The sequence below is a fragment of the Mirounga angustirostris genome, unplaced genomic scaffold (assembly GCF_029215605.1).
Source record: "Mirounga angustirostris isolate CCGP_5_RB_7025 unplaced genomic scaffold, mMirAng1.0.hap1 SCAF_3, whole genome shotgun sequence".
Taxonomy (NCBI): domain Eukaryota; kingdom Metazoa; phylum Chordata; class Mammalia; order Carnivora; family Phocidae; genus Mirounga; species Mirounga angustirostris.
This window is the reverse complement of record NW_026991711.1, coordinates 65,725,637-65,751,223: the sequence shown is the minus strand read 5'-3', so window position 1 is coordinate 65,751,223 and position 25,587 is coordinate 65,725,637. Positions and strand designations below refer to the sequence as shown.

At 40.4% G+C, this 25,587-nt stretch overlaps 1 protein-coding gene across 8 annotated transcripts in view; it reads right to left on the bottom strand.

The window, feature by feature from the left end:
* Nucleotides 1-25,587, bottom strand: part of DCLK1 (doublecortin like kinase 1) — a 351,394-nt gene that overhangs the window by 57,433 nt on the left and 268,374 nt on the right. For 4 of the 8 annotated variants that reach the window (XM_064586190.1, XM_064586188.1, XM_064586185.1 and 1 more), the window contains exons 6-8: nt 23,428-23,522; nt 7,935-8,022; nt 4,898-5,006 (exon numbers count right to left, since the gene is read on the bottom strand). In XM_064586190.1, the coding sequence (XP_064442260.1) occupies nt 4,898-5,006; nt 7,935-8,022; nt 23,428-23,522 (292 nt within the window). Of the gene's footprint in view, nt 1-4,897; nt 5,007-7,934; nt 8,023-14,575; nt 19,518-23,365; nt 23,523-25,587 lie in introns of those variants that run through there. The other 4 variants (XM_064586189.1, XM_064586186.1, XR_010410031.1 and 1 more) reach the window with 3 other exon arrangements.

Sequence of the window (25,587 nt, the reverse complement as noted above, 5' to 3'; positions counted from 1 at the left end):
GGGGACGGATGACGGGACAGTATTGGTGAGAAGGGGGATTTCTTAGTTTTGTCATTCCCCATGTTGCCATTTGATCCTCTTGTTTCCCTGGAATAAGTAACATTACAGGACTCAAAGCAAAGGGCTGGCATGGAACCGGGAAGACTGAGTCCCCCCAAGAACCAGAAAGAAGGGCAAGGAGCAGAATCTCCAAGGAGCAAGTGGGTGTGTTGGCTGCCAGGACACCAGGCAAACTAGGTTATGTCCTGAGCCTCGGGCTGAAGGGAAAATGTGAGCAAGCCTGGGCTGCAGTGGCCTCAGGGCTTACTAGGAAAGTGGACTTTATGGGTTCCGCACCCAGAACCTTACATAATAGGATTCAACACTCAGTTAGATTGACCCGTATTTTATATCACACAGAGAGCCCTGTAGAGGACCACCAAAATTAATACTGCAAGTTTTCTTTCTTGATTCCTTGAGGGCAGAACTATAAAGTTATAATCCTCAATTATTGGAAGTTTATGTTTATAGGAAAGCAGCTGAGTCTGGAAAATAAGCCTGAAAACAGGTGTTAGTACTAAATGTATTTCATAAGAATAAAAATTTAACTTCTTGCTTTAAGTTGGTAAATGAAAACACTTGGCAAGAAATAAAACCTTAAACAAAGTATTTGCCTTCCTGCGTACCCGAACTCTGAGGACCTCTGCGCCCGTGGAATTACTCAGCGAGTGGTTATGAGCATGGTTCTTTGGTGGCTACAGAGGTGAACAAAACCCGGGCATTTTAGACACAGGTAAGCAAAACCTGGTCCTTGTCCCCAAGGAGTCTATAGCTGGTTGTGGTGAGAATACTAGACACGGGGATTGCTGGTGAAACTACAGGCCATTCGCTTGTTTGTCCCTGAAGTGACATTCTTGACCTAGCACGAAATCACAGAGCCTTGAATGCCACAGCCAAGGCAGCAGCAGTGGCTGGACAAACTTTGTTTGTTTTTTTCATCCTATATGGGAATTCAATTTGTAAGGTCCTCTTCCTATTAAGTTTGACCCAAGGTTAGAGCCTGAACTATTACGAGAGAAATTTTCAAATTTTACAAATTTGAACTAAATCCAATTTTTAATATTTGTGCTAAAAATACAATGGTTTGGAGAAAGTGGTCTTGTTTAAACTTAGTGATTCTAGCCCAGGGTCAATCTGCTCCCCACGCTCCTCCCTCACCCTGGGACGGGGGGGCGGGGGGGCAGCAGAACGCTTATCGATTGGGATGTCCTGGACTAACGTGCTTTTTGTTGTTGCTGTTATGGGAGGTTTGCTAGGTTTTCAAGGTACTAAAAAAATTTATGCAGAAAAGGAAAAACAGCTCCCCAGGCATTCCCATAGTAGCATGTGATGAATTTCACGGCCATCCTTCCAATACGGGTTTGGTTCTCAAGCGGAGGGACTGGGGTCTTGTCCCTCTCTGTAGCCGCGTATGAATCCAGGGTATGGCCTGGACTAGCAGGGACTCCAAGCATGTTGGTTGAGTTGTGAAGATTCCAGAGGACGGTGGCAGTTGGGACCCCTCAACAAAGAGGGGTTAGTGAACACCGCTGTTTGTTTGCTACATAATCATAATAAAGCCCATCTCAGCCTCCTCCTAAGGGGGTAATTGTGCAGAGCAGAGAATTGAGGCATCCCAGAGTGTCTGGTCAGACATCTCTGGAGTAGAGTTTGATTTTGACTTTGAGCGCAAGCCCGGTGCCAGAGCATCCTCAGGAAGGAAAGAAGGAAGAAAGAGCACGGCCAGCTAGCTGAGACTCAGCTCAGCTTCGTCCTGACTCACCCTCCAAATCACACTTCGGAAGGAAATGCCTTCAAACCACAGGTATGAGGTTTTGGAGGTTCTTGAGAATTCTGAAGACTTTCTAGGTAGATGCAACCCGGTTTTGTGGCCCTGAAGTCTCAACCTGTTCGGATGTTCGGATGGGTTTGAGCCCACGAACACTCACTGCTCAAGCCCACAGTTTCCTTGAGCAGTTCCTCGGGTTTATGGGAGAGGGAGGGAGAGAGGGAATCAGGAGCAGCTAGAATTTTATTACAATTCTGCTGCATACATTGCTAAAAAATGCAGTGCAGGTGAAGAGGAGGGTCAAGAGCCACGGGAGACACTGTCACTCCTCTTAACTGCACCGCTGGTACCCTTGGCTTGTATGCTAATTAGTCCTTAAAGAGCCAGGAAAGCCAAAGATGAAAGGCCCCTCATTGCGAGTCCTCTACTCATGCTCTGACCTCTCGCTAGTGCTTTTGAGCTCTCGGAGTTCTCTTTGGGGCCTCAGGTAGTCTATAAAACAGCTTCAGATTAGAGCAAGTCTCAGTTCACCCACTTCCTTTGGCATGTCCTAGGGGCTCCTGAGGCCACTGGAGAAATTACTAATGGGGAAGAGGCAGAAATCGAAATTGACCTGGTAGCCACTACCAAAGGATATGTTGGGACGGGGCCATGGAACAAAAGGCCTACTCAACACCATTATTGCGTCCATTGTTGTAGGAAGACCTTCTCTGGGACGGCATCTTCTTAACAGAGGAGGGACATACTTGCTCTTGTTAAGACATACGCATCCTTCAAAATATGGCAGGATGTACCCGCAAGCAATGTGTGCCATCGCAACATGCTTAGCTTGCTTTTATTTTCTTGGACCTCTGGAAAATATTAAAAGAATGTTTCATGATGCCTCCAGGGAGACAGGGCACATGCCATATGTCCTCCTTCAGCAGGAGCGGAATACTAACACTTGGTGGAGCAATCTGGTGTGTAGACTCGGAAGGTTCATATGATGAAACCCAAGATGTGAACGCATGCAAAATGAACACAATCCAAACTGGAAAGAAAGACATTAATTCTGGATGGAGACGTGAGACATTTCCATTGTGGGAAGACCAGTAACTGTTGGGCGAAGCCGCCCTCGTGATCCCTGCGCTAGCTAGGCGAGACAGCACAGAGCTGCCACGCCGGTCTCAACAGATGATGCACCCTGGCAGATCACCAGGTACCCCACGTAGGAAGGGCATGGCAGTCTGCTCAAAATGGGATTTTGTGCTACAGTGGAAAAAAAGTTAAAAAGAGTTGAATTTACTATCAGTAAGAGTGTAAGTGAAATATAAAATTATATAAACACACACACACGTGCATCCATTGCCTTAAGACTGGCTTTCCTGATTTAATTTCTATCTTTTTTGTACGGGGACAAATGCGGTGTGTGTCACTTTAGATCAGCTAAGCTACATTCTCCTGAGAGACTCTTTCTTGGCGGCAATAGAATGGTCAAAAGTGTGGGTGTTGGACCCAGGTCTTCCTAAGTACCTACTAGCTGAGCAACCTTGGGCATTTAACTTCTTAAGGCGTTCTTTGTCTGCTATAAAATGGAGACAATATTGATATTATGGGATCATTATGACAATTACATGAAATATCATAAGGGCTTTGCATATAGTTGACGCTCAGGAAACAGTGGTTGTTCCTGTTTCTGGAGGTGTGAGGCCTAGGAAAGTAATGGAGAACTTTCTGTATTTGGTAGTGATGCAACAAATGGCCAAACTCTGGTGGCAATGGGGTGATTGAGGGTCAGAGAGGAGAAAAGGTGGCCTCACAGTAACTCCTAAGGGGTTTTTCACACTACCATTCTCAAGCCCATCCCTCACAAAGACTGGCTGCTAGAGTGGCTTGCTGGAACTGGTGGGAATATTCCAGCCCAGCTGCAATGCTGGGCGGGGGTGGGGGTGGGGTGGGGGAACAGTTTTGAGACTTAATGCCCAAGGGTATCTTCACGAGGGCCCTGAGACCTCAGTTAGGGAGGCATCTTCCTAAGGGTGGCAAAGGGGGCAGGAGAGCAAATCACTGGCCAAACTCAGGACCCTAGTGATGCCTGAGGCCCTGTGTAGGCTCCCAGCTCCAACGTGGCATGAATCTGTGCTTCTAAATCAAAGCTCCTGGAGAAGAACAAGCTCCGGATCTTGCGAGGCTAAAGCTTCTAGTCCAAGGCATCCTCTCTGAGTGGTAGAGCTGAGCGAAGGAGAATTATTCTCACATAGTGCTGACTAGTAGGCGCCCAGCCTCCCTGGGGGCAGACAGAAGTGATGGGGAAGCCAGCCCCCAGAAGCCAGCAGTGAAATCTTCCTCAAGGAAGAAAGCAGGTTCCCCCTGACTTTTCAACGCTCTGCTCACCAGTTCTGAGCAGGAGCTGCTAGCCAACCAGGTCCCTGTAGAGCAAGAAGCTGCTCAAGAAGTGAGTTCCAAATCCAACACTGGGCTGAGGGTTAATCCGGGCTATGACTTTATTGGTTGTCACTTCATCTAGTAGCCACCGGCCACTGTCCTTGATTAGGTATCAAGATCTCAGGAATAAACATTTTACTCCAAACCTCTTGCCTTTGGCCCCCAAGAGTACCAAGCTCATTCATCTGAAAACTTTTTAATGTATTAAACACTGTTTTTGTTGGGATCAGTACCTACGCATTTTAAAGCTTTTCAGGGTTATTATATTTAATTTGATGATAGTTAGTATGTTAGACTACACTGTATACAAGAATGTTCTGACCTCTACAAAATGTCTCAGAAAAGCGTCGAAAAAAACCATTCAATATGGTTTTTTTTAACACAATAAAAGGGCTTACCTGAAAGATCTGGCCAATTTTGCTGAGTACATTAAAAAGAAAAAAATCAAAGTCCTTAATTTATAGATTGTCCCAGGAATCACTACATTTTTCAAATCTGTTGCTAGATGGGCTTTTCTTTCTTTAGAAAAAAATTTTTTTTCTCCATCTGGAGTTGAGACATTAACCTATTCCATATGTACCACAGACGGCAAATAAAGACACACTCTTGGAAAACATAATGCCAAGTGTTTCCTTTAAAGTACGACGCAGATGATACCCTTCTCACCTTTCTACACATTCCTTGACGACAGCAAAATTTCCATCTCCTATTGTCCTTCCGACTTTATACCGTTCTGTTATTGTGGCTGGAATCTGGAAGCCTTCCTCCGACACTTCTGAAAGAATCATTAGTACATTTTTGTTGGTAGAAAAGGGAACGCAGATGTTGCACCAGAGAGGCATTTAGAAGGATAATCTCATAGACTGGAACCGACTCAGAATCGATATGTCACTTTCCGTACAGTGAGGCAAGCCCCCCGCCTCCTTCCCCGCTGACACCGTATACTCATCAGTTTTTACCAAGACGAATGATAAACCGAAAGGAAACCTAAGACGTATGGGGTCCACTTCCACCAGTGGGAGGGCGACCAACACATTCTGTGGCCAAGGAGGAAGTTTCGGTCTTTGTGTTTCATGCCAATTTGAGCTATGGTGTTTACGGAATACCCACTGTCTACAGAGAAATGACATTCCTAGGTGTGGCTCAGGAGGAAAATGTAGCTTAGAGGGGACTCTGGGCTGCCTGACACAGTGCAAGCATGAAGCATCCCTGCTGTTTGGACACTTAGCTTTACTGCATCCTGAATTGGAGATCTCCGTAAAATTCCTTATGAACTAAGCCCTGATTGTCCGCCCTGCCCCCACTCCCAGTATCAATGAGCAGATTTTAGACAAATGTTCTCACCAGCAACCTGCATAGCAGATGTTGAGTTAAAATGGCAATATTTATTATGTCTGTGAACAGAACAGTTTTGTAGTTTCAATTATGTTAGTGCCACTAACACAACACATTTTCCCCCTTAAAATGCATTTTGAAATATTTTACAAATGCCTAATAATGCTTTAAATATCTAAGGCCATAAAACTAAATAAGCCACACTTAGGTCACATAAATATACTGGATAACCTTTAACATCTTCGGGGTGTAAAAAGCCTTTTATAGCTGGGCTCTAAAATTTACATGCTTTAAAGTTATAAATCCTAGCTCTCCCTCAGGCAACCTGGATACAAAATGGGATGGAAACCTAGTGTGCTTTCTGAATGTGCTCCTATTCTGACCTTTAATCATAAACTGAGACTAAATATTTCTTCTCAAAATAAAATTAAAACCTCAGGTGGTGCCTAGGCTTTCTCGGTGATTTCTGTCTTCTCCATTAGCCTGCAACCCTGGGCAACGACAAACGGAAACTCACAATTATCACACATCTGCTTTAGGACCCTTATGTTGGTTCTGTGATCTGCACCACTCTGGGTTCTAGGGTGGATGGAATTTCTGGAAAGGGTTGTACAAACGTGGGACATTTGCTGCGTTACTTTTACCCTTGGCATCTGTACAGCCTCTTTACCTCTTTATGGGTGACAGTTAAGTCCTCACCCACTAGAAGCTATCACAGTGGTCTCTGGAATAAAGCGACAGCTGCAGCCAATTAACAACCCCCCCCCCCCCCCCCCGCCAATCACCACCGTCTCACACCCAAAGAAGCCAATAATTTTAACTCTGTTTGAAAGACTCAGACTGGGGATTTTTGTCTACTCCATGGGAATTAGAGGAGATCGTGGGAGAAGTTTCAAATCTATTGCAAAGCACCCGAATTTATAAAACATCTCTCAGATGACACGGTCTTAAGGCTCTTTACTACATGGATAATAAAAATAACCACCCTTGGCTGTCAGAAGCAAGGCTGACTCCAGATGAGAAATGGAAGGAGGTATTCACCCTTCCTTCCACTGGGGGCATCACTGAGGCACGAATCTGGAGCTCATGGCTTGGGATTTTTTTTTTTTCCCTATTGATAAAATGTATCCTTGAGGCTTTTGGCTAAGAAGACTGTGCCAAAGTCTTAGCCAAGGACCATTTCATTTCATTAGGTAAATACAGCACAGCGGAACAAAAGAGACTACTAGGATGGCTGAATTTCATACTTCTGGAAATAAAAAAAAAAATCTGATATTACACAGTAGTCAGGAAAGAATTCATGTGCAAATCACTTATCTCACTTGACATAATAAAAGGTACTTTTTTTTGAAAATTAAATCGTATCACTTCAAACAAATAAGGGATGCTGATTCTTTAACAGTGGCTTGATCATACCAGTCTTATACTTTTCTAAATACTTTCTCATAATTGATTTGAGCCTGAAAATGACCCCCAGGAAGGAAGCAGGCATATATTACAATCTTACACAATTTTATAGAAGAGGAACTAAGATGTAGAGAGCTGAAGAGGCTTATCCCAAACAGTCCAATGAGGGGAGTCTGGGTAACTCAGTTGGTTAAGCATCCAACTCTTGATTTCAGCTCAGGTCATGATCTCAGGGTCCTGAGATCGAATCCTGTGTCAGGCTTTGCGTTGGGGGTGGAGCCTGCTTAAGATTCTCTCCCCCCCCCTTCCCCCTCAACCCCACTCCTTGCTCTCTCTCCCTCTCTAAAAAAAAAAAAAAAAGAAGAAAGAAAGAAAGATAAAATTGAAAAAACAAAATAAAACCAAAAACAAAACAATTCAGTGAGTTAGTGAAAAAGTCAATTCTGGAATCCAGGTCATTTGACCCCATCACAGAGAAATTCTAAAATGACCTAACTTAAGGTACAAAGAATATTTTTGCAATTGCCATCAAGTAATTCTTTTTGTAAAGCCGTACTTTCACATATTGAGTTCACTTTAGTTAGAGTACATCTGTAGAGCTGTAACAGTCAATCAAGAGAGTAAATTATCTTTAATATACTGAAAATGAACAGAATTTGGGAAGACAAAGGCAGCAATTACTTCCTGTTGTTTTCAAAGTAGGCAATAGCTGGCCTTCTTAGAATACTTATGCCCTCCGAGGATGTGAAATATCTCCAACAAATTAGGCTAATTCCCTCTTCCTGTTCCCATAGAGTAGATATGATCCCTGGGGGAAACCATATGCAATCCTATCCCTATAAGCTGCTTTAGGCTTCTATTTCATAATGCTGGAGAAGTTACAGTTTCCTGAAGTAAATTTAGCCAACTCATCCTCTGCCCCCCGTAAGACTTCTCCTCAGACACCAAGTCCCAAGCTCACCACCTTCTCCAGGCCCATCGTTCTCGTCCATTGAGCTGCAGACTTTGGTGGATGCAAGGGAAGTAGAGGAGCCTCCATGTTGAGAGCTCTGTAAGGGAACAGAAACAGAGAATAAAAACACTTGGTCAGAGTGCCAGTCTGCAGATGCTAGGCCCAGCCCAGAATCTTGGGGGATAACTGCACCCATCACCAGGGAGGATTTGGTCTTAACACTCAAAAGGGAAGGTTCTTAAGACTATCCAATTAGGGGCGCCTGGGTGGCTCAGTTGTTAAGCGTCTGCCTTCGGCCCAGGTCATGATCCCAGGGTCCTGGGATCAAGCCCCGCATCGGGCTCCCTGCTCTGCGGGGAGCCTGCTTCTCCCTCGCCCACTCCCCCTGCTTCTCCCTCGCCCACTCCCCCTGCTTGTGTTCCCTCTCTCACTGTGTCTCTCTGTCAAATAAATAAAATCTTAAAAAAAAAAAAAAAAGACTATCCAATTAGATTACTTCTCTTTCCCACCCTATTAACCAATAATAGATGGTTTAACTGTGTCAGGATAATCATTCTAAATTTGGATGTTCCATGACTATTTGGTCTTTTTTCTCAAAAATCAGCATTCCTTAGCTCACTGTTTAGGTTTGTCAGATTTTAAGCATCTCACCTCACTTTTCCACAGTCTATCTGCAAACAGGCCTCAAACATGGTGCCACTCTGATCTCATCCAAAATATTTTCTATTCTTACCATAGAAAAAAAAATTCTCTTCAGTTTGTTTTATGGATTATCCTAAAAGAAAAATACTGAGGCTTACCACATTCTTGGAGAAAGGTTAAAGAGTGGGTTTGTTAATTCCACTTTGAGATTGAGACACAAGCAACTAAGCAGGTTATCGATATGTTAAATGTTACAAAATAAGGCTGAGGCAAGGACAGGAATTAAAGCCTAAGCCTGGTGATTCCCTTGTATTTTTGGTGTATTTTGACCCAAGACCAATGAGAGCAGGCAGGATAACAACTATATGACAAAGCTCAGAGGATGAAACAATACCAAATATTTAGTACTATGATTAGCTACGGGGCAGTACTTTAACAATGAACCTTTCCATCTCTGCTTCTATTCCTTGAGAACACAATTTGCATATTTCAATGCTATTTCTAAACAGTGAACACAGCTTGTCCTAAAAGATCTTCCTTCTGTTTCCCTGGGTTTATCCACTCGGTTGGCCTGATGGGAGCGGGAGGCGGTGAGGGGGCAGCATTGGCTCATGGTGCTGGCTGTCTGTGGAGCAGAGAGAAGGGAAAGAGCATCTGTAGTTGAATTGATAATGAAGAGGTGGCGAGAAGCAAAGTTGACCTATTTTTCCTCTGCTTACCTGTTTCCCTTCAACCTCCTCCCCATTCCATCCAGCCTTAACTGTACACAAAGTAGGAAGAGAGAGTTTTATATATTACCCCCAACGGTATCTTGCATAGAAAAAAACAAAGATTTTAGTTTTCACCAAAAAGATGAATATCATTGGGAAAATGTTACTTAAATCATTGCAGGGCCATTTGAGTCCACTGCCTGTTTTCCTGGGTGCAGCTAAGATACGCATGTTCCATTGGACAAGTTCACCAAAGCTGACTGTTGACATTGGGGTGAAAGTTAAATTCACAGCAGGGATGCATCTGCTTCCTTACAGGACATCCTACAAGTTTTGTGGTTACTCTAGTCTACCCCTGAATGACACATAGTTTGTGTGCTGTGTCCTTTCTTTTCCCGTATCCTAAGAATCTGCCACCCATCAGTCTGGTGACTTGAGCGGTTCTTTTCATCCTTCCTCATCCAGCCTCCCTTTGAGATGAGCAGCACACATTTACCCTCTCTCAGGCTAGAAAGAGGGATTCCGATTGTGACCTTGAAACAGTTTTCTTTTGGAGTGACACTAACTATGTGGTCATAACCAACTCTGTCGAAGGTACTGTAAATGTATGAGCTTCTAAGTCGTGCTCTGCTGACTTTTACGGATGTCTGTGAAAACCTTGTATTTGTAATATTGGAACACAAGGCTTAGACAAGGCAGATTTATGATGTCCATGTCTGGAGAAAATAAACATTAACATTACCACATCTGAGGGGAAGGTGTGTGTTTTCCAGAAGGTGAGATCTTTTATCCCCTGTGTGATTGCTTTTGCTGTAGACATAATGTTGTTCCAAGCAGAAAAGCGGTAAGTAAATGTCTAAAATGTAGACCTTCTCTTCTGGGCTTTCTGATCCTTGAATTTCTTCCAGCAGCATCGCAAGTGGTGTTTAATAATGTAGACACATTGTGGTTTGGGGTGGCAGGTGCTGTCTTGTCATATGGTGTTTTAAATTTTAGAATACAGAGACACATTCTTTCATCAAGTGCTCGAATTAATAGATGAGTAGCGTGTTTCCTAGCAAAGATGTCCACATTTATGTACTCGATTCCAAAAGCTTGTTCTTTTAATAAGAACATCAGATACTCAAAATAGAACTCTGACCCAGAGTATATGAAAACATCTTTTAAACTGTAATGTTCGATCCACTTACTGGATATTATTCACAAAAGTGCCTTATCAACTAACAAATTGCATTTTCAACAGTGCCACCAAACGTCTGATGCCCTGAATGCTTGCCACAATGTCAGCTGTGTTTTCTCTGCCTTATGGACAAAAACCCCTCAAGGTTTTAGGCTCTGGTTAAAAAAAAAAAAAAAAAAAAAAAGTAGGATTAACAAAGTTTGCTTATGTTTAGAATTGCTTATTTTCAACTTTAGGTTTACAAATGTCCCCCCAAGTAATTTCAAATTTCATGCTGAGGGTAACAGACCATTTCAAGAGAAAAAATTTATTTCCTTACAAATAGAGAACAGAGTGGAAAGTAGTCATTTTATTTATTATGCTCAAATACAGTAAAATAAATGTATTAGATTCCTAATGGCGTTATCCCTTCTTTTTCCCAAAGAGGTAAGATAGTTAACATTATACACTTTTCCAAGACAATGATTATTCATGGATTCAAAGGATTTCAGGGATTGGAGTAGACTTTAAATATTACCTTTCCACCTTACTTCCATCCAGAGGCCAAATTCCCACTACAAAAATCCCAGCCATTTAGTCAAATAGCCTCTGTCCAACCACCTCCACTACTGAACACATTATTTCCTGAGGTGGCCCCTTAACTGTTGATATGAGACAAAGAAAGTTATTCCTTATGTTAAAATGATGTCCTTCTACATTTTCCATTTATTGGTCTTAGCTCTCACCTCTGGAGCTACCCAGTGCAGGTCTAATCCACATTTCATATGACAGTGCTCCAGGAATTTGGAATAGCTACTGGACTCCTTCTTTTCTTTTTCAATTTGGATATTCCCAGTTTTTTTGGTTTTTTTGTTTTGTTTTGTTTTGTTTTTTATTGTTCTTCATAGAATAGGGCTCCATGACCCTTTAGCCATCCTGTGGATACACTCCAGTTCTCAATATCTCTAGTTAATGCTAGGGCTCAAGAGAAATGTAATATTCTAGGTGTACCCTGACCGGCACAGAGCAGAGGACAGAGCTTCTGCCTTGCGAATGGGATAGTAATGCACTTAAAGATCACATGGGCCTAGTGATAGATAGCACTGTAACTTTTTAGCCTAACAGTATGTCCGATCTCCCTAGTCTGTATTTGGGAGTTTGGGGTTTTGGATCGAGTCTTAAGACTTCACATTAAATGTCATGCTTATTACATTGATATCCTTGCAGACCGTTATTTTTTAGATTTTGCTTTTGTCACCTAATGTTTTTGTTCTTCTCTCCCAGTTGAAGTGATTCAGTAATCATCATGGCTCTTTGTGTATACTAGTTACTAATCCTAAATATACTAATTTAGACAGTGCTGGAACACACTGATTCCTGCCCATAAGTCTGATTGAAGGATTTTGAAAATAGTAAAGGGAAAATGTGTAAATTCTTGCTCTTTAAAATTAACCCAAAGAGATTAATCAGCCTTTATTTATGACCAACAGAAGCTGAAAAGCCCACTTGTATTTTTGCATGCTTACAAGTGAAATCAGTTGGCTTATTTGGTTTTTCTGAACAGATAAACCATTTTATAGTGCATATAATGATAAGATTTTGTGTTTGCTTCAGTTTGCTAATTCTAAGGCATCTGGGTGGTATAGTACAGAACATACAGTTATTTTAGAATTTAATGCAATTAGGTGCTCTAAGAGACACTGTGACATTTGAAACGTTATCACCTCCAAGCAGATTTAATGGGAACCAGGTGAGCAGGCTGCTGGCACCTGGCTGCTTTTATGACACACCTTCATAAAAGTACTGCCCTAAGTAAGAACACATCCTAAGTGTAGCTACTTAGCTTGGGATCACATAACAGATGGAGAACATATCACACTTTTTGAAGTAAATGAGAAAGCTGACATAATAGCTCTAACCACATTTTACCAAGATGTAGCTGATGACTATGTAGTTAAAAGCAGTTCATTTAAAATATAATGGTACTAGTTACCCCTGCCATTTGTATTAATGGTGTCACTCATTGAGGACTACACTGAATCAAGTTTTCAAAAATATCCAATTAATCCAACTGATCTACATAAGGTAGAAAAATCTCTCCAGATAACTTTAGCTTTGACTGGGTAATCGTATCACTTCCGCTTCACATTCTATCTTGGCACACAATTATTACTTTGTTAATACTGATTTGAAAATTGTAAAAAAAAAAAAAAAGAACTTAAAAATCAAGTGGCTCAACTTTAGAAAGGAAACACAACCAGTAAATACTTAACAAACTCAAACTACTGTCTTGGGGATCTTGACTTGAGGTCTACAGAATCTCTAAAGATGACCACCTTTAATAAAAAAAAAAAAAATTAAATCATACTCTTGGTGTTGAAAGCTTGAAACCTGAGGATTCTATGTGTGTCTAGAAAAAGCCACACATTCATTTGCTTTCCAAGTGCGTATAGAACAATAAGTTGGTGACATCAATCTATAATAACTATTATGTGAAACAAGGCAAAGGGAATTCCTTTTTCCAAATCCTTCTGTCTGCATTCTTCATAGCATGTTTAGCCCAAATACAGTTTATGGCATAGGTAATCACATGCATAACAAGAATCAATATTGAAAACTGTAAAATATTATCATAAAGATTTGGTCAAAGTTTTTAAAGGACTGGAGAATGGTTATTCATGAAATTCGTTTACTCAGAGAAAGGAAAAATGAAAATGGGAATACTGGCATTAAATTGATGTTAGTGAAGCCACTCACATGTTTAGTTACAACTTTGTTTTATCAGGCAGCCCTCTTGGCCTCTTACGTCCAGTCTCTATACTCACTTAGGCCAAGATCTATAAATTCAAAATCTGTACCATTTGTCCTGATATTCCCGTTGTGTCTGGGAGAGGGGGGAAGGGACACAATGTCTCTTCTTAGGAATTATTGTTCATGAAATCATAGTTTGGAAGGGGACCAGAAAGTCATCTAGTTTTTCACCTCTTGATAAAATAATTCCCTCTGTGATTTACCCCTCAAATGAGATTCCTAGTCTGTGGTGAAGGGAGTTCACTACTCTTCCAGGCACCTGCTATACTTTATATTATTTATTTTTTTTAAAGATTTTTATTTATTTATTTGAGAGAGAGAGCATGAGAGGGGGGAGGGTCAGAGGGAGAAGCAGACTCCCCGCTGAGCAGGGAGCCCGATGAGGGACTCGATCCCAGGACTCCAGGATCACAACCTGAGCTGAAGGCAGTCACTTAACCAACTGAGCCACCCAGACGCCCCTATACTTTATTTTAAACTCTATTATGTTAAGAAAGTATAAACACAATTGGGAATTTTATAAATTTGTAAACATTCCTTCCAGTTGTACCATTATTGCTTTGGACAATGGTTACACTTAGGTTATCATGGAAATAATAAAGAGAACTAACTAAAGCAAACTATAATTTTAAGGTTAAAATGAATCTACCAAAAATATTAGATTTAAAGCTAGAATTTTGGACTTCTATAATAATTTTAATATAAAATATTTTTTCTAACTAAGCCAGCAGAATTGTCTATATTCCCTTATACCACATTCTGAATGAAACAAAATATAGATTTTTGTTCTAGATTGAAGTTAGGTCATCAAGTACTTTATTATCATCACTATTTTATTATATATTTATTCAGTGGTTTTAAAATAACTTGTGTACATGCCCACCTACATGTATCTACATGATCATTCCCCCCACCTTACAATTAGATGACCTTGAGAAAAATGCCTTCAAATCCAGGAGACAGCTACTATGTCTAAAAAATGCATGTTGATTTTTTTTTCAATCAGTTGACATTTGTCTGACAAATTCATCCTTAAGACAACCCTGAGAGAAAGTGTATTAATAATTTTCATATAAGCAGCCGAAACAGAATTCTTCATCAGATAGTCTTATTTTGTTGTATTGCCAGTATTTTACACTTTAGATGGCATGGGAATGCCATTCTGCAGTATCTCAAGTATCAATTAGCTGACGCTAATTCTATCACAAGAAGGCCATACATAACCATCGTTATGAAAGTAACCGAAAGTAACCGTTACCCCTTACAGTCATTTCAATGTCAATGTCTACTTATAAGTTTTCTGAAAGAAACTCACTGAACAACATAGGTGGTTTTTCCTGTTTATTACATAGTTATTCTAAGGTGGTAAGTGTCACAAAGTTAACTTTGAAGGGAATAACATGGTCCAGTGGGAAATACAAGCTATAACATTTTACAATAAACCACAACACAAAGTGATGGAACTTTCAAAACTGGGTAGTGCAATGAAACATCTCATCATTTAGCTCTATAAAACTCTGCGGATGGCCTCAATTGATGGATTTTTAAAATATAGTGCTGTTTAAAACATTTTAACACCAAATGCTCTTTTTAAGAGAATATACATCCAAGCAACTCAAACTGTATGCAGAAAGTATGTCAACTTCTTTGTAAAAATTTCATCCAAATTTACAATATTCATAGTGTACTTTGAAGTAAAAATTCCTTAGAACAGATAACTCAATTCCTTGCTTGTTGATGAATATAAACTAAAAAATACACATCGCAAGAAAATTAGCTTTCGTAGGTCTTTGCCTGTGACCTTGCAGATGCCTATTATCCTGGCTTCAAAACTATTTCTGTGGCCATATATAATACAAACACCCATGTACTACATGCACCATTTCTTGGAATTTATCCATCATCCCTGCTAAAATGAACCACATTTTAAAGACACTATACATCATGCACTCTTGAAAATTACAGCTAGGGCCTCAGATTTCCTATCTTTTCCACATGCATTACAAGCACAAAATTACAAATATTTTTTAGCTGACAGTATAACAAACTGCATCAGGCAACTGGTATACTGAATTCAATATATCTCTCATTTTTACACTACATTCTTGTGGGATATTTCAAACAAATATAGTTCTCACATGCACGATTAAAGATGCTAGCAAGGCTAATGCAAATATGTATAAATGGGCAAATGTATGCATATACAGTAAATTCATTCAATTAGCATTTTCAAGTGTGTATATATCTATATAGATGTATACACACGGATAGTGAGTATAGGAAGGTTACTACTGAAAATATGTCAACAGTTAGAATAGTGTTTTGAAAGAACATACAAAAAAATTACCTTACGGGTTATCTGGCCTTGTTACCAACTTACTTCAAATCGAACATAGTTTAGATTCTTTTATATTTGTGTTTCAATACAACACTCATCTACTCACAACTCTATAAATCAGTATTTCATTTTTTAGTGAATATTGATTGACAATCAAAACATGTCACCAATACATACACGTTAGGGAAAACATCAGTGATAGGATTCACCCATTTTGATAATTGAATGTCAAGACATAACAATATAAACATCAATTTTGTGCTTATGTTTAATAATTAACACAATATTGGATTTGTTTGGATTTCACATTTTTTGTGTATCTGGATTCCATTTTGTTTGTTTGTTTGTTAAATAAATCAGTACAGCTATTTGGAACCATTTTGCCTTACTAGTTTAGCATACTAATTTAGCATACTGCCTTTGAACTTAAAAACGCCCCAACTAATACATCACATTTAACAATTTGTGACATGAAGGTTTTACATACAATTCCACAAGAGCCAGTAACTCATAAGGCTGTGTCACAAACACCATATTTTACTATTTACGGTCTATGAACATACACAGATACTTATATAAGCACACCCATATACACACTGAGCCCTGAAAATTTACACAGACACCCACACACCTGTATAGATATATGGCCACATATGAAAAATTTAGCAGTCCAATAGCTCAAACACATGGGATTATTTCTCAAGAATATTATTCTCTATTTTCATTAAGAAATGTAGCATTCAGGCTTCATTGTTTTTAAATGGGGAACGAAAAAACAAAAACAAAAAGCGAGCCCAATCATGTATAGATTTGCAATGGATGCAACAAAATACCCTTGCTGCTTAATATAGGGAACACATACCATACACAAATGTTGGTTCAAAATGTTTTTAGAAGATATTATTTGATTTTTTAATATTTAGATGAGCCAATATAAGAACACAGGGATGTGTACAGATGGGTGGACCTGAAAGGCCTTAAAAGCCTTTGATGGTATAGAAACACTGTGGATTCCCCCCCGACTTGACCGATCAAGCAAGACAAAGAAGAAAAAAACCACGCGGCTTTCAGAACCAGTCTTCTGAGTGCACACCAAACTTCACACTTGATATATTATTGATTTGCATTTTCTAAAATGCTGAAAGCAAGGAAATACTTATCCTAGCTTTTTCTATGATGTCTAAGGGAAAAAAAAGTGAGTGCAAATGAAGAAGTATCAAACTTTTGACTAGAGCACAATGTCTTCATAGCACATTTAAGGTTTATCATAAGGACAAAAATGCATGGCTTTTGCTGGAGCTCGTTCGTGCTCCGTAGAACCATTTTAAAGTTCAGTGCCTAATTTTTTAAAAAGAATTCTGTACGTAAGTAAATCTTAAGTGACTATAAATCATCAATTTGATTCCACCAATGAACCGAAAACTTCTGGTTGTTGCTAAGAGGTTTTTTTATTATTATTATTTTTTTAATTTCTGCTTTAGTATAATGGAATTAGGCTCTGCATAGAAAGAGATCTCAAAGTCTATAAATGGTGTGTTGTTTCAATCTCCGAGGGACTTCAGTTTCAAAAAGTAAGTGATATATATTGCCTCTGAACAGTCCTTTAATAAAAGTCATATGTTCAAAAGATTAAATGCTGTGGAACAGCATTTCCTTTGGAACTGCCTAAATGGAAAGTTGGCCATGATATCTATCGGCAATTAGTACAAGTACAGTTTCTTTTTGCCATGTCTAAACAAAGCTATGGGCTTCATATCAATTGGCACTATCTGCCACTTATCCAGAACAAATAGCATTTATTGGACCTTTCTAAGCAGTACTTGTCCCTAAGATTGACAGTGCAGGGAAGTTAAAATTTTTGGAATTTATTTTTGTTCTGGACCATCTGACCCCACCAGATTTAAGTTAACGGTTCCACTGCTTTCTTTGCATTTTTGACAGTTCAGTCAAATACATACTGATCTTTTATGGATTCAACTGTATTAAGTAATGCATTTTACAAAGACATAACTAGAACAGACACCAGCATAGGCAAGTCCACAGATGTTTACTGTTTCAGCTAAAACAAAGCAGCCTTTTGATCTCAGCAGGAGTCTCTGTTCATTTCTATTGGAAACAGTTTTAAAACCTGAAGTCTGGAACAGGTATTATTATGAACTGTTCTTTCAAGATGGAATGATTCAGTTTGCGGTTCGAATAACCTGCCAGAGAAGTGTCTTTCTCTCCAACAGACAGGATAATGAGGCACTAATTATTATAAGGCTAGGTTTTCAGATGCTGTTAGGTTGCCTGGACTCTTTTCTTTCTTTCTTTTCTTTTTTTTTTTTTTCCTTCTTTTGGTTGAAATGTTTTATTCACTTGGAAAGTGAGATGGTAACATATGTAACTATAAACCAGATGGTAAAATTTGATAGTTGAGCAATTTATCAAGGAGATAAATTGATACCATTTAAAACAGTATATGACAATTGAATTTCTCTCCATCTTGAATCAAACATTTTGTTCTTAAATTCAGTTTTCAAGTAAAATTTGAAAAAAAAAACCTCAAGGAAAGGCCTCCAAATGGCATCATACATTTTTAATTTATCACCTACTGAGATATGTCAAGCCTGTAGAATATCAAAACCATGCTTCACAAGTCTTAAATTGTTAGTGTTTGAACTAGTAAAACTAAATGATCACTAGCGTATGGCTTACATACAATAGACCATACACATTAAATTAATTTTTAACATTCAGATTTTAAAATAATTATTTTATGTGTAAGCAAAGCTGACTATGACTTTTAAAACAGAAGACGAGAAGGGCAGAATTAGTAGGTTAATGTTAAACAGTGGGTTATAATCATAGACTTACTTAGTTAACACAAAAGGAGTTTTGCATATGAAAATTTCCAAAACATCAGGACTTCTCTGAGTGGAGATTTGGATACTGAGGGCCTGATTTACATAGCAGCATTTAAGAGAATTTTGCTTTTAAATAGATTCCTCTTAGAAGAAATCCAGACACAATTTTTTTAGGTCTGTGTGTTTAAAAAAAAAAGTTTTCTAGTTTCAGCCTTTTCACATTTGAAAAATTACATATATGGCTGTAGGGAGGAATTATGTAATTTATAGCAATGCCACTGAACAAGTTCTTCATGTTGGTATATCGGTTAAGCTATATTTATGCTGCTTCCAATGAAAAGGTAAGCTTAAGAAAATTTACTTGATGAAAAAAAACAAGGAAAGTTCCTAACGCCTAATGTTAGAGTCTTCAGGAGATGTGTCCTTGACATGAGTGTTTTTCCTCAGATATATTAACCCACAAAATGGTAAGTAGCTTTGTCTACTGTCCAGGAAGAAAAAAAAAATCGACTTGAGTATTTTTATTATTTTGCAATAGAAGTAGCTTTAAAAAATCAGCAATCCAAATTTTCAAAAGAACGTAACTTTTAGAAAAAAAAATATGTCTGCTGGTGCCATTTTAATTCGCTTGACCAAAAGGACAGAAAAATTGTATCTATTTGTCTACTTATGATTAAATGAAAACCTCATCTGCAGAAATTATGACCCTATATTGCTATATCATTAGCTTGTTCTTATACTCAATCTTGGGTCCATATATGAAATTCATCTAAAGCCAGGCCTTGAAAAAAAAAAACCTCAGCAATCGAGTCCCCCAATCAAATCAATGTAGGAAACATACATATAAAAAAATCTTCAAGGATTAGCATCATGAATATAAAATGCCTGTATATCTACTTTTATATGATTTAAGTTCATAATTTCAAGGTATGCAAAACTCTTTTGTGTATTTTGCTGTTAGACTTTTCTTAGGAAATGTGAAACACCTTCACCCAATCACAAACCATATACATTGTTCCATTGTCTCTTTTACACTGAGTCTCCTACTGAATCCAAATCATCCGAAGAGATGGGGCGATACAGGTCCTGTAAGATGAAGGGCAGTACAGATTTGTTTACTCAGCTTTCTTGGGTGCCCTGTGGCTCTCTTAGGAATGGAGCAACAATGAATGAGCATCCTTGGTTTCTAATGTCAGCAGACCTTTTAGAGTCTCCAAAGTTGGGTCAGAGGAAAGGTAATAACTGAGAAACCATTTAAACAGACATAAATGGTGCTCATTTTGCCTTATTGGCTTGAACTGCTTCCGAGCTATTGCCTTCTGTGTCCTGTTGAGTTTTATAACCCCTGAGAGCCGTCCATGCCAACTCCACTACTACATGTCTAGGCAATTCTTCCTTGAACATTTCCTTCCTTCCTTGAAGAGGAATGTGCTTACCTCACCAAATAATGTGTCAGGAACCCCAGAAGGCATGCAGCAAATTCTGGTCACAGAGCAGTAACCCAAGTGTTGCGTTTGCATACCACATTAACCCGACAAAAACTGCCTCTTCAAAATTTTATATTTGGAAGACAGAAAATAGGCAAGCTGACCTCCCCTTCCCTTCCCAATGTTCTTCCGGTTCTCCCACCACTCACCAATCACCTCCTTTTTTCCTCCCTCCACCCCTTTCTGCTAGGAGATCTCTCAGTTGGTAGCCAGGCAACCAGCTCAGATCTGCAGACGGTCTAGAATCCTGGCTTCTTTTCTATTTTGTACCACCTACTCCTCACATCATCTGACTGATAGATAATCTACACAAGTCAGCTATGTGGGAGTATAATGGGGAGCTTCATTCAACCTACACACCACAACACATTTCTTCCTGATGTATTAAGAAATAAGACCTCAAAAAGTTCATGGATGGAAAAGATCCTCTAAGATCTGCTTCTGTGACCAGTTAAATGCTTCTAGGCAGCAATTTAAATAACAGTGTTTTGGAAAAATAGGGAGGTTGTTTGGTACATTGCCACCAATGCTTTTATGAAGAAAATATCTGGCCTGCAGACTCTTAACTGTATACGACTATTCTAAAATACCAAAAGCTGTAACATAAAAATATGATTTTAAAGGAAGGAAAAAGGCTGATTAAATCATCATAATTAACATAAATAAAAATATAGATTTTCTTAATTGTGAAGAAAGTGGTCAAATGTCTTGCTGTTCCTTTAAAAATTAAAAAGAATGTTCTTATTTTTTAAAACGAGGTAGGCAGTGTAAATGTGTGTGTGTGTGTGTGTTTGTGTGTGTTGGGGGGCACAGCCAACTCATTTTCCTGGCCACGTTGCTAGGCAACCCAGAAGGAAAAATAGAACTAGCTACTGTTTTCCAATTTGCAATAAAAAGAGTTAATTTATTCTTTGAAGTCTCTTCTTTTAGCACTTGCCATCTTTCACTTATTTCAGTATTTCCTGCATAGGAGTATAGCCAACCATTTGAGAACATCATTAACCAAATTTGAAACAGGATCAGTTTTTAGGGATATTCTAGGCCCATTTTAACTGGGAGGGGTTATTTGATGCAGTTGCCTCCACACCAAGATGAAAGCTTCTCTCGCTAAAGCAGCTGGGAATGTCTCTGTGCATTGACATGGTACATGGATGGAGGATGTTCATTTACGGCCTAAATTTAAAAGCCTGGAAACTGAACCATCTCTGAATTATCCAGTGCTCTATTTACAACATGTGCTTAATAAATGTTTTCAGATGACGATAAACCCTTTGTCTCCCTGAAACAAATGGGATTATTTTTCCCTCTCAAGTAGATGCTTGCATTGGTAGTTTAAAAGACACAGTGAAGAATCTACAAGAGAACCACCCCTTATAGTCATTTCCCAAGTGCTGGCAATGTTCATTATAGAAGCCATTGGCCACACAGCTGCTAGTCACTGGATAGAAATTTTCTGCCTCATTTGGACAAAATCATAGTGACGCCAAGAGTACAGAGGGCAGAAGAAGCGAACTCTAGCCTCATTCTGCCAACACAAGGACAGTTGGGCAAAGCACTTTATAACCCCACAATGGAGGTCTCCACAATAAGCAAGCAGGGAGAGAAGCTCAAATCTACGGCAGGGACTCTCAGTCACCATAATTTAGTCTCAGCAACTAAGCATGAGCTTAATCCTGAATCTGAGTTTAATTTGCTCAAAGGATGGACAGGGATTACTATGCCAGATGTACTAAAGCATATACGTCAAAGGAGAGAATATTCTCGGAAAGAGCACTATCTGTGCTATATATGGCTGCCTCCATGGAAGGGGTCTTGCTGGGTGGCATTTACTAGAAAAGAATCACCCTCCTTCCCCTTCCACCACTCAAGGATAGACCCTTAGGGGACTCCATAAATTCGGCCAATTCTTCTTTTAGTAGTTCACTAATGATTCCTGTACTTTAAAATGCCAAATTAGACTGTGGCCAACAAGAAACTAATAGTGAAAACACTCAGATGGAGTAGAACTATCGGGTTTTCTACCTGCAAAGAGTTTTTTCCAACTGAGACTCAGAGAGGATAACGGACTTACCGAAGATAACACAGCCATTTAGTGGAGGAGCAGGTGCCAAAGCCTAGGCCTCATCAAATAATCTAAACATGCTACACCTGGTGCCAGGAGGCTCTGTGGAGAAAGACAGCCAACCTGACACTGGTGGGCCAGGCGCCAAAGGGAACGGGGTCCGACGGAGTCCCCTGCCCCCCCCTGCTTTTAGACAGCGGCACGTGGACGCAACCTTGCAGGGGGCTTGACAGGAAGAGCTTCCATCTTGGATGCAGTTTAAAGTTATGGAACTTAGAAGTTTCATTTTAAAGCACATAATAAAAGAAACCAAACTAAGAATCCAGTCTCTGAGTTCAGAAGCCTCCAAGGAGCCCTTGCTTATTAAGATGTTCGGTGAGCACCATCATAAAGCCTCCCAGGAGCACGTACTCCTCTCCACCGTGCTTCTGAAATCCGGACAGTGGAAGGCCCTCCCTTCCCTCCTCTGCACCTTCCTCTCCTCCCCTTCCCACCCCTTTTATTCCTGCCGTGGTATTACTGGGAAAGACAGACAGTACAGGTTGGGAGGGGATAAGAACAGTATTTCTTTCCCATTCCTGAACATGGAGAAACTAACACTCTTTCCAGTAACTTTCTGACTTTGGTCTCCAAGCTCAGTCAACTTCTCTAGTATTACACAATAAGCTAAAAAACAAACAAACAAACAAACACAAAGCAAGTAGTGATGAAAGAGAAGGTGCTCGATGTGGGTTTCATTCACAAAAATACATGTCATCTGTACCCATCCCCTGTGCCACGGACCCTAAGCCGCTCCGGACCACCATTCTGTGCCAGAGAGCAACTCCCCACCATAACCCCCTTCTCCGAAAGGACACTTTTTTTTCCTTTTCCTTCTTAAGGAAGGCTGATGGTCAGAGATGAGGTCTAATGAAACTCATCACAACTAAGCTTGCAAACTAGTGCCAATAAAGTCTTTGCCCACTCAGGACTAAAAGAGGTGGGGTATTTAAAAGTGAGGCAGCGGGGCGCCTGGGTGGCTCAGTCGTTCAGCGTCTGCCTTCGGCTCAGGTCATGATCCCAGGGTCCTGGGATCGAGCCCTGCATCGGGCTCCCCGCTCGGCGGCGAGCCTGCTTCTCCCTCTCCCACACCCTCGCTTGTGTTCCTGCTCTCACTAGCTCTCTCTCTCTGTCAAATAAATAAATAAAATCTTTAAAAAAAAAAAAAAAGTGAGGCAGCAACTGTTGATTCTTCTCAGAGTTAAGCTATGGACACATACAGAGAAAATAAAAACCCTGAGCTCTAGCAAAGAGAAACCAGTCACTGTAAGTGACCCGCCACGGTCACTGCCCACCCTCACCTGGTTATTACTTAGAGACAAGCAGTGCTCCTGGGAGCTGGTCACCTGTGTCATTCTGCAGGGAAGCTCAGGCAGGTCTTAAACAAGGAGCTTGCTTAGTTCCTTACCCTCTGCTTCCGCAGGCTTCCCGGGCTGGTGGGTGATGGGCTTGGCGACTTGCCCGAGCGTGGAGTAGACAGCTGACTACCAGGGGTTCCATTAACTAGAAGCAAAGAATCACACAGAGAAAACAGGGCTTGTTAAAAAATTTTCATGACAAATCGGCCTCTCCGAGGAACAAGCAATTACAAAGGGACGTTCGCTAAAATTCCAGACACCTTCCTATCTGTGGTCCTGAAAAACAGCCTCGGGGAATAACCTTCTTCAGAAATGCACGGTTTTGCTAATCCATGCTACATAGAGCATCAGGTGACACAAAAAATGCTTAAAAATGTACTTTGGACAACTTTCCTCATGAATTTATGAACAGTGCCTTTAACTGTGCCGATAGATTTTAGCCATGTGGTTAAGGTCCTGAGACATTTTCAACGGGATTCGTCCTTAATTCTGTAGTTTAGCTTCCCAGCACCACCCAGTAGGAGTAAATATTAGCACAGCTCACAAGTGATTTTCCCAGTGCCTTGTTAAAAAAGACCTCTATCTTTTTACAGTTAAGAACTCACTTCTAGAAGCTCCTGTATCCACTTGTGTCCTATGTATCCCTCTGGCCTAACTCTGAAGGACCTGCCTTCAACGGGACAAACTAATTGGCACAGACACTCAGGAACTCCTTACAGTCTGTCTTCATTGCTACTGAAAAGAAAAGCTGCTTTCTGATAGGTTTAAATCACTGGAATTCTCCCGGACTCTCAAGACTTTTATACAGCATGATCGCTAAATGCAATCAAAGCCACAGAACTCAAGTACAAGCAATTCTTTTCTCGGAGTCACATCACCTCTCGGAACTGATAACACACTCTGGAGACGTGACTTTATAAAGATATATAAGGTTGCCACTCTATCAGCCATAAACAGGACGACATTTTCACGTTTCATATCCACAGTCAATGAAGGAGAATTAGCCACGAGATACACACACATTCTTGAGGGCGCACGAGAAACATTTTCCATGAAGGAGAGCAATAATGCATTGAACTTACCTTCTATGAGTTCTAACATGGACACAGTCTTAGTGTTTAACCTGGCAAGAGCAAGAGGCGAAGTCCCCTCTCAGCACTAAGCCGAGCACCCGCGCAACTGGGAAGCAGTTGGATTAGTTAAGGCTAAGGCTGCTCCCAGAGCAGGCTGAATGAGATGCAGGATTCATCAGCAGATGCCTTTTCTGCGTAAGGCTGACGTCTTCCAAGCAGCAGTGGGAGGTGCGGGTTCTGTCTTAGGCTACATCAAAGGTGTCAATTAAGCCTCAAGCCAAAGCAGAGACACTGCAACCCCCACCCCCGACACCACTGCCTCCCGGAAGCGGAGCCCTCTCCTACTTTGCTCTGAATCACAATGAAGTGCCTGGGGGGCAAGAGGCCCAATGACTCATCTGAATATCAAAATGACAATAACTTCCAAAACCTGGTGACTACCTGGGTAATAAGTACACCCTCACAAAACTCAGTGGCCTGGTACAATGTTGACTGGGTTTTCGCAAACAATGTTGGCACAAAAACTTAGGAGTGCCCAAGAGAGTGGGAAGCTCCTTGTTTTGTCATCTTCTCTAAAGACCTTTTAAAAAATGTCACATAACCCATGCTACACTCACGTGTCGTTTTGCCTTTGAAGTGTATTTAGCGACGCCTTTGAGACAACAACAAACAACAACGTGGGGAGGGGTGCAGATTAAAGTAGGAAGCACTGCGAAGGCTTTAATTTGCTTGCATTGTGCTCAGGCCTCTTCATACTGGACTTCCTCCAGCCTTTGGCCTCTATTAGGGGCGGGCTCGGACACAGGCAAGAACTGAGGAACTGTGGGCAGAGGCAGAATCTACAACTAACAAGGCAAGAGATCCCTCCGAGAAAGACAGGTTTTATGAAAGTCACATTTTCTTTGTCTACTTCTCCACTTGACACATACAGGCTACCCAGACTGGGGAAAAAAAGAGTAACCTGGGAAGCAAGCAGAGTATTAACATTTTTTACTTTTGATTCACTAAATTTATAAAGCTATCAGAAAATGAAGAAAAAAAGAGAAAGTGGACTCCAGGATGACAGCCTTAGCCTTTTCCAAAAGCAAAACAAAACTACAACATGTTTGCATTTGGTAAGTACCCGTTCTGTGTGCA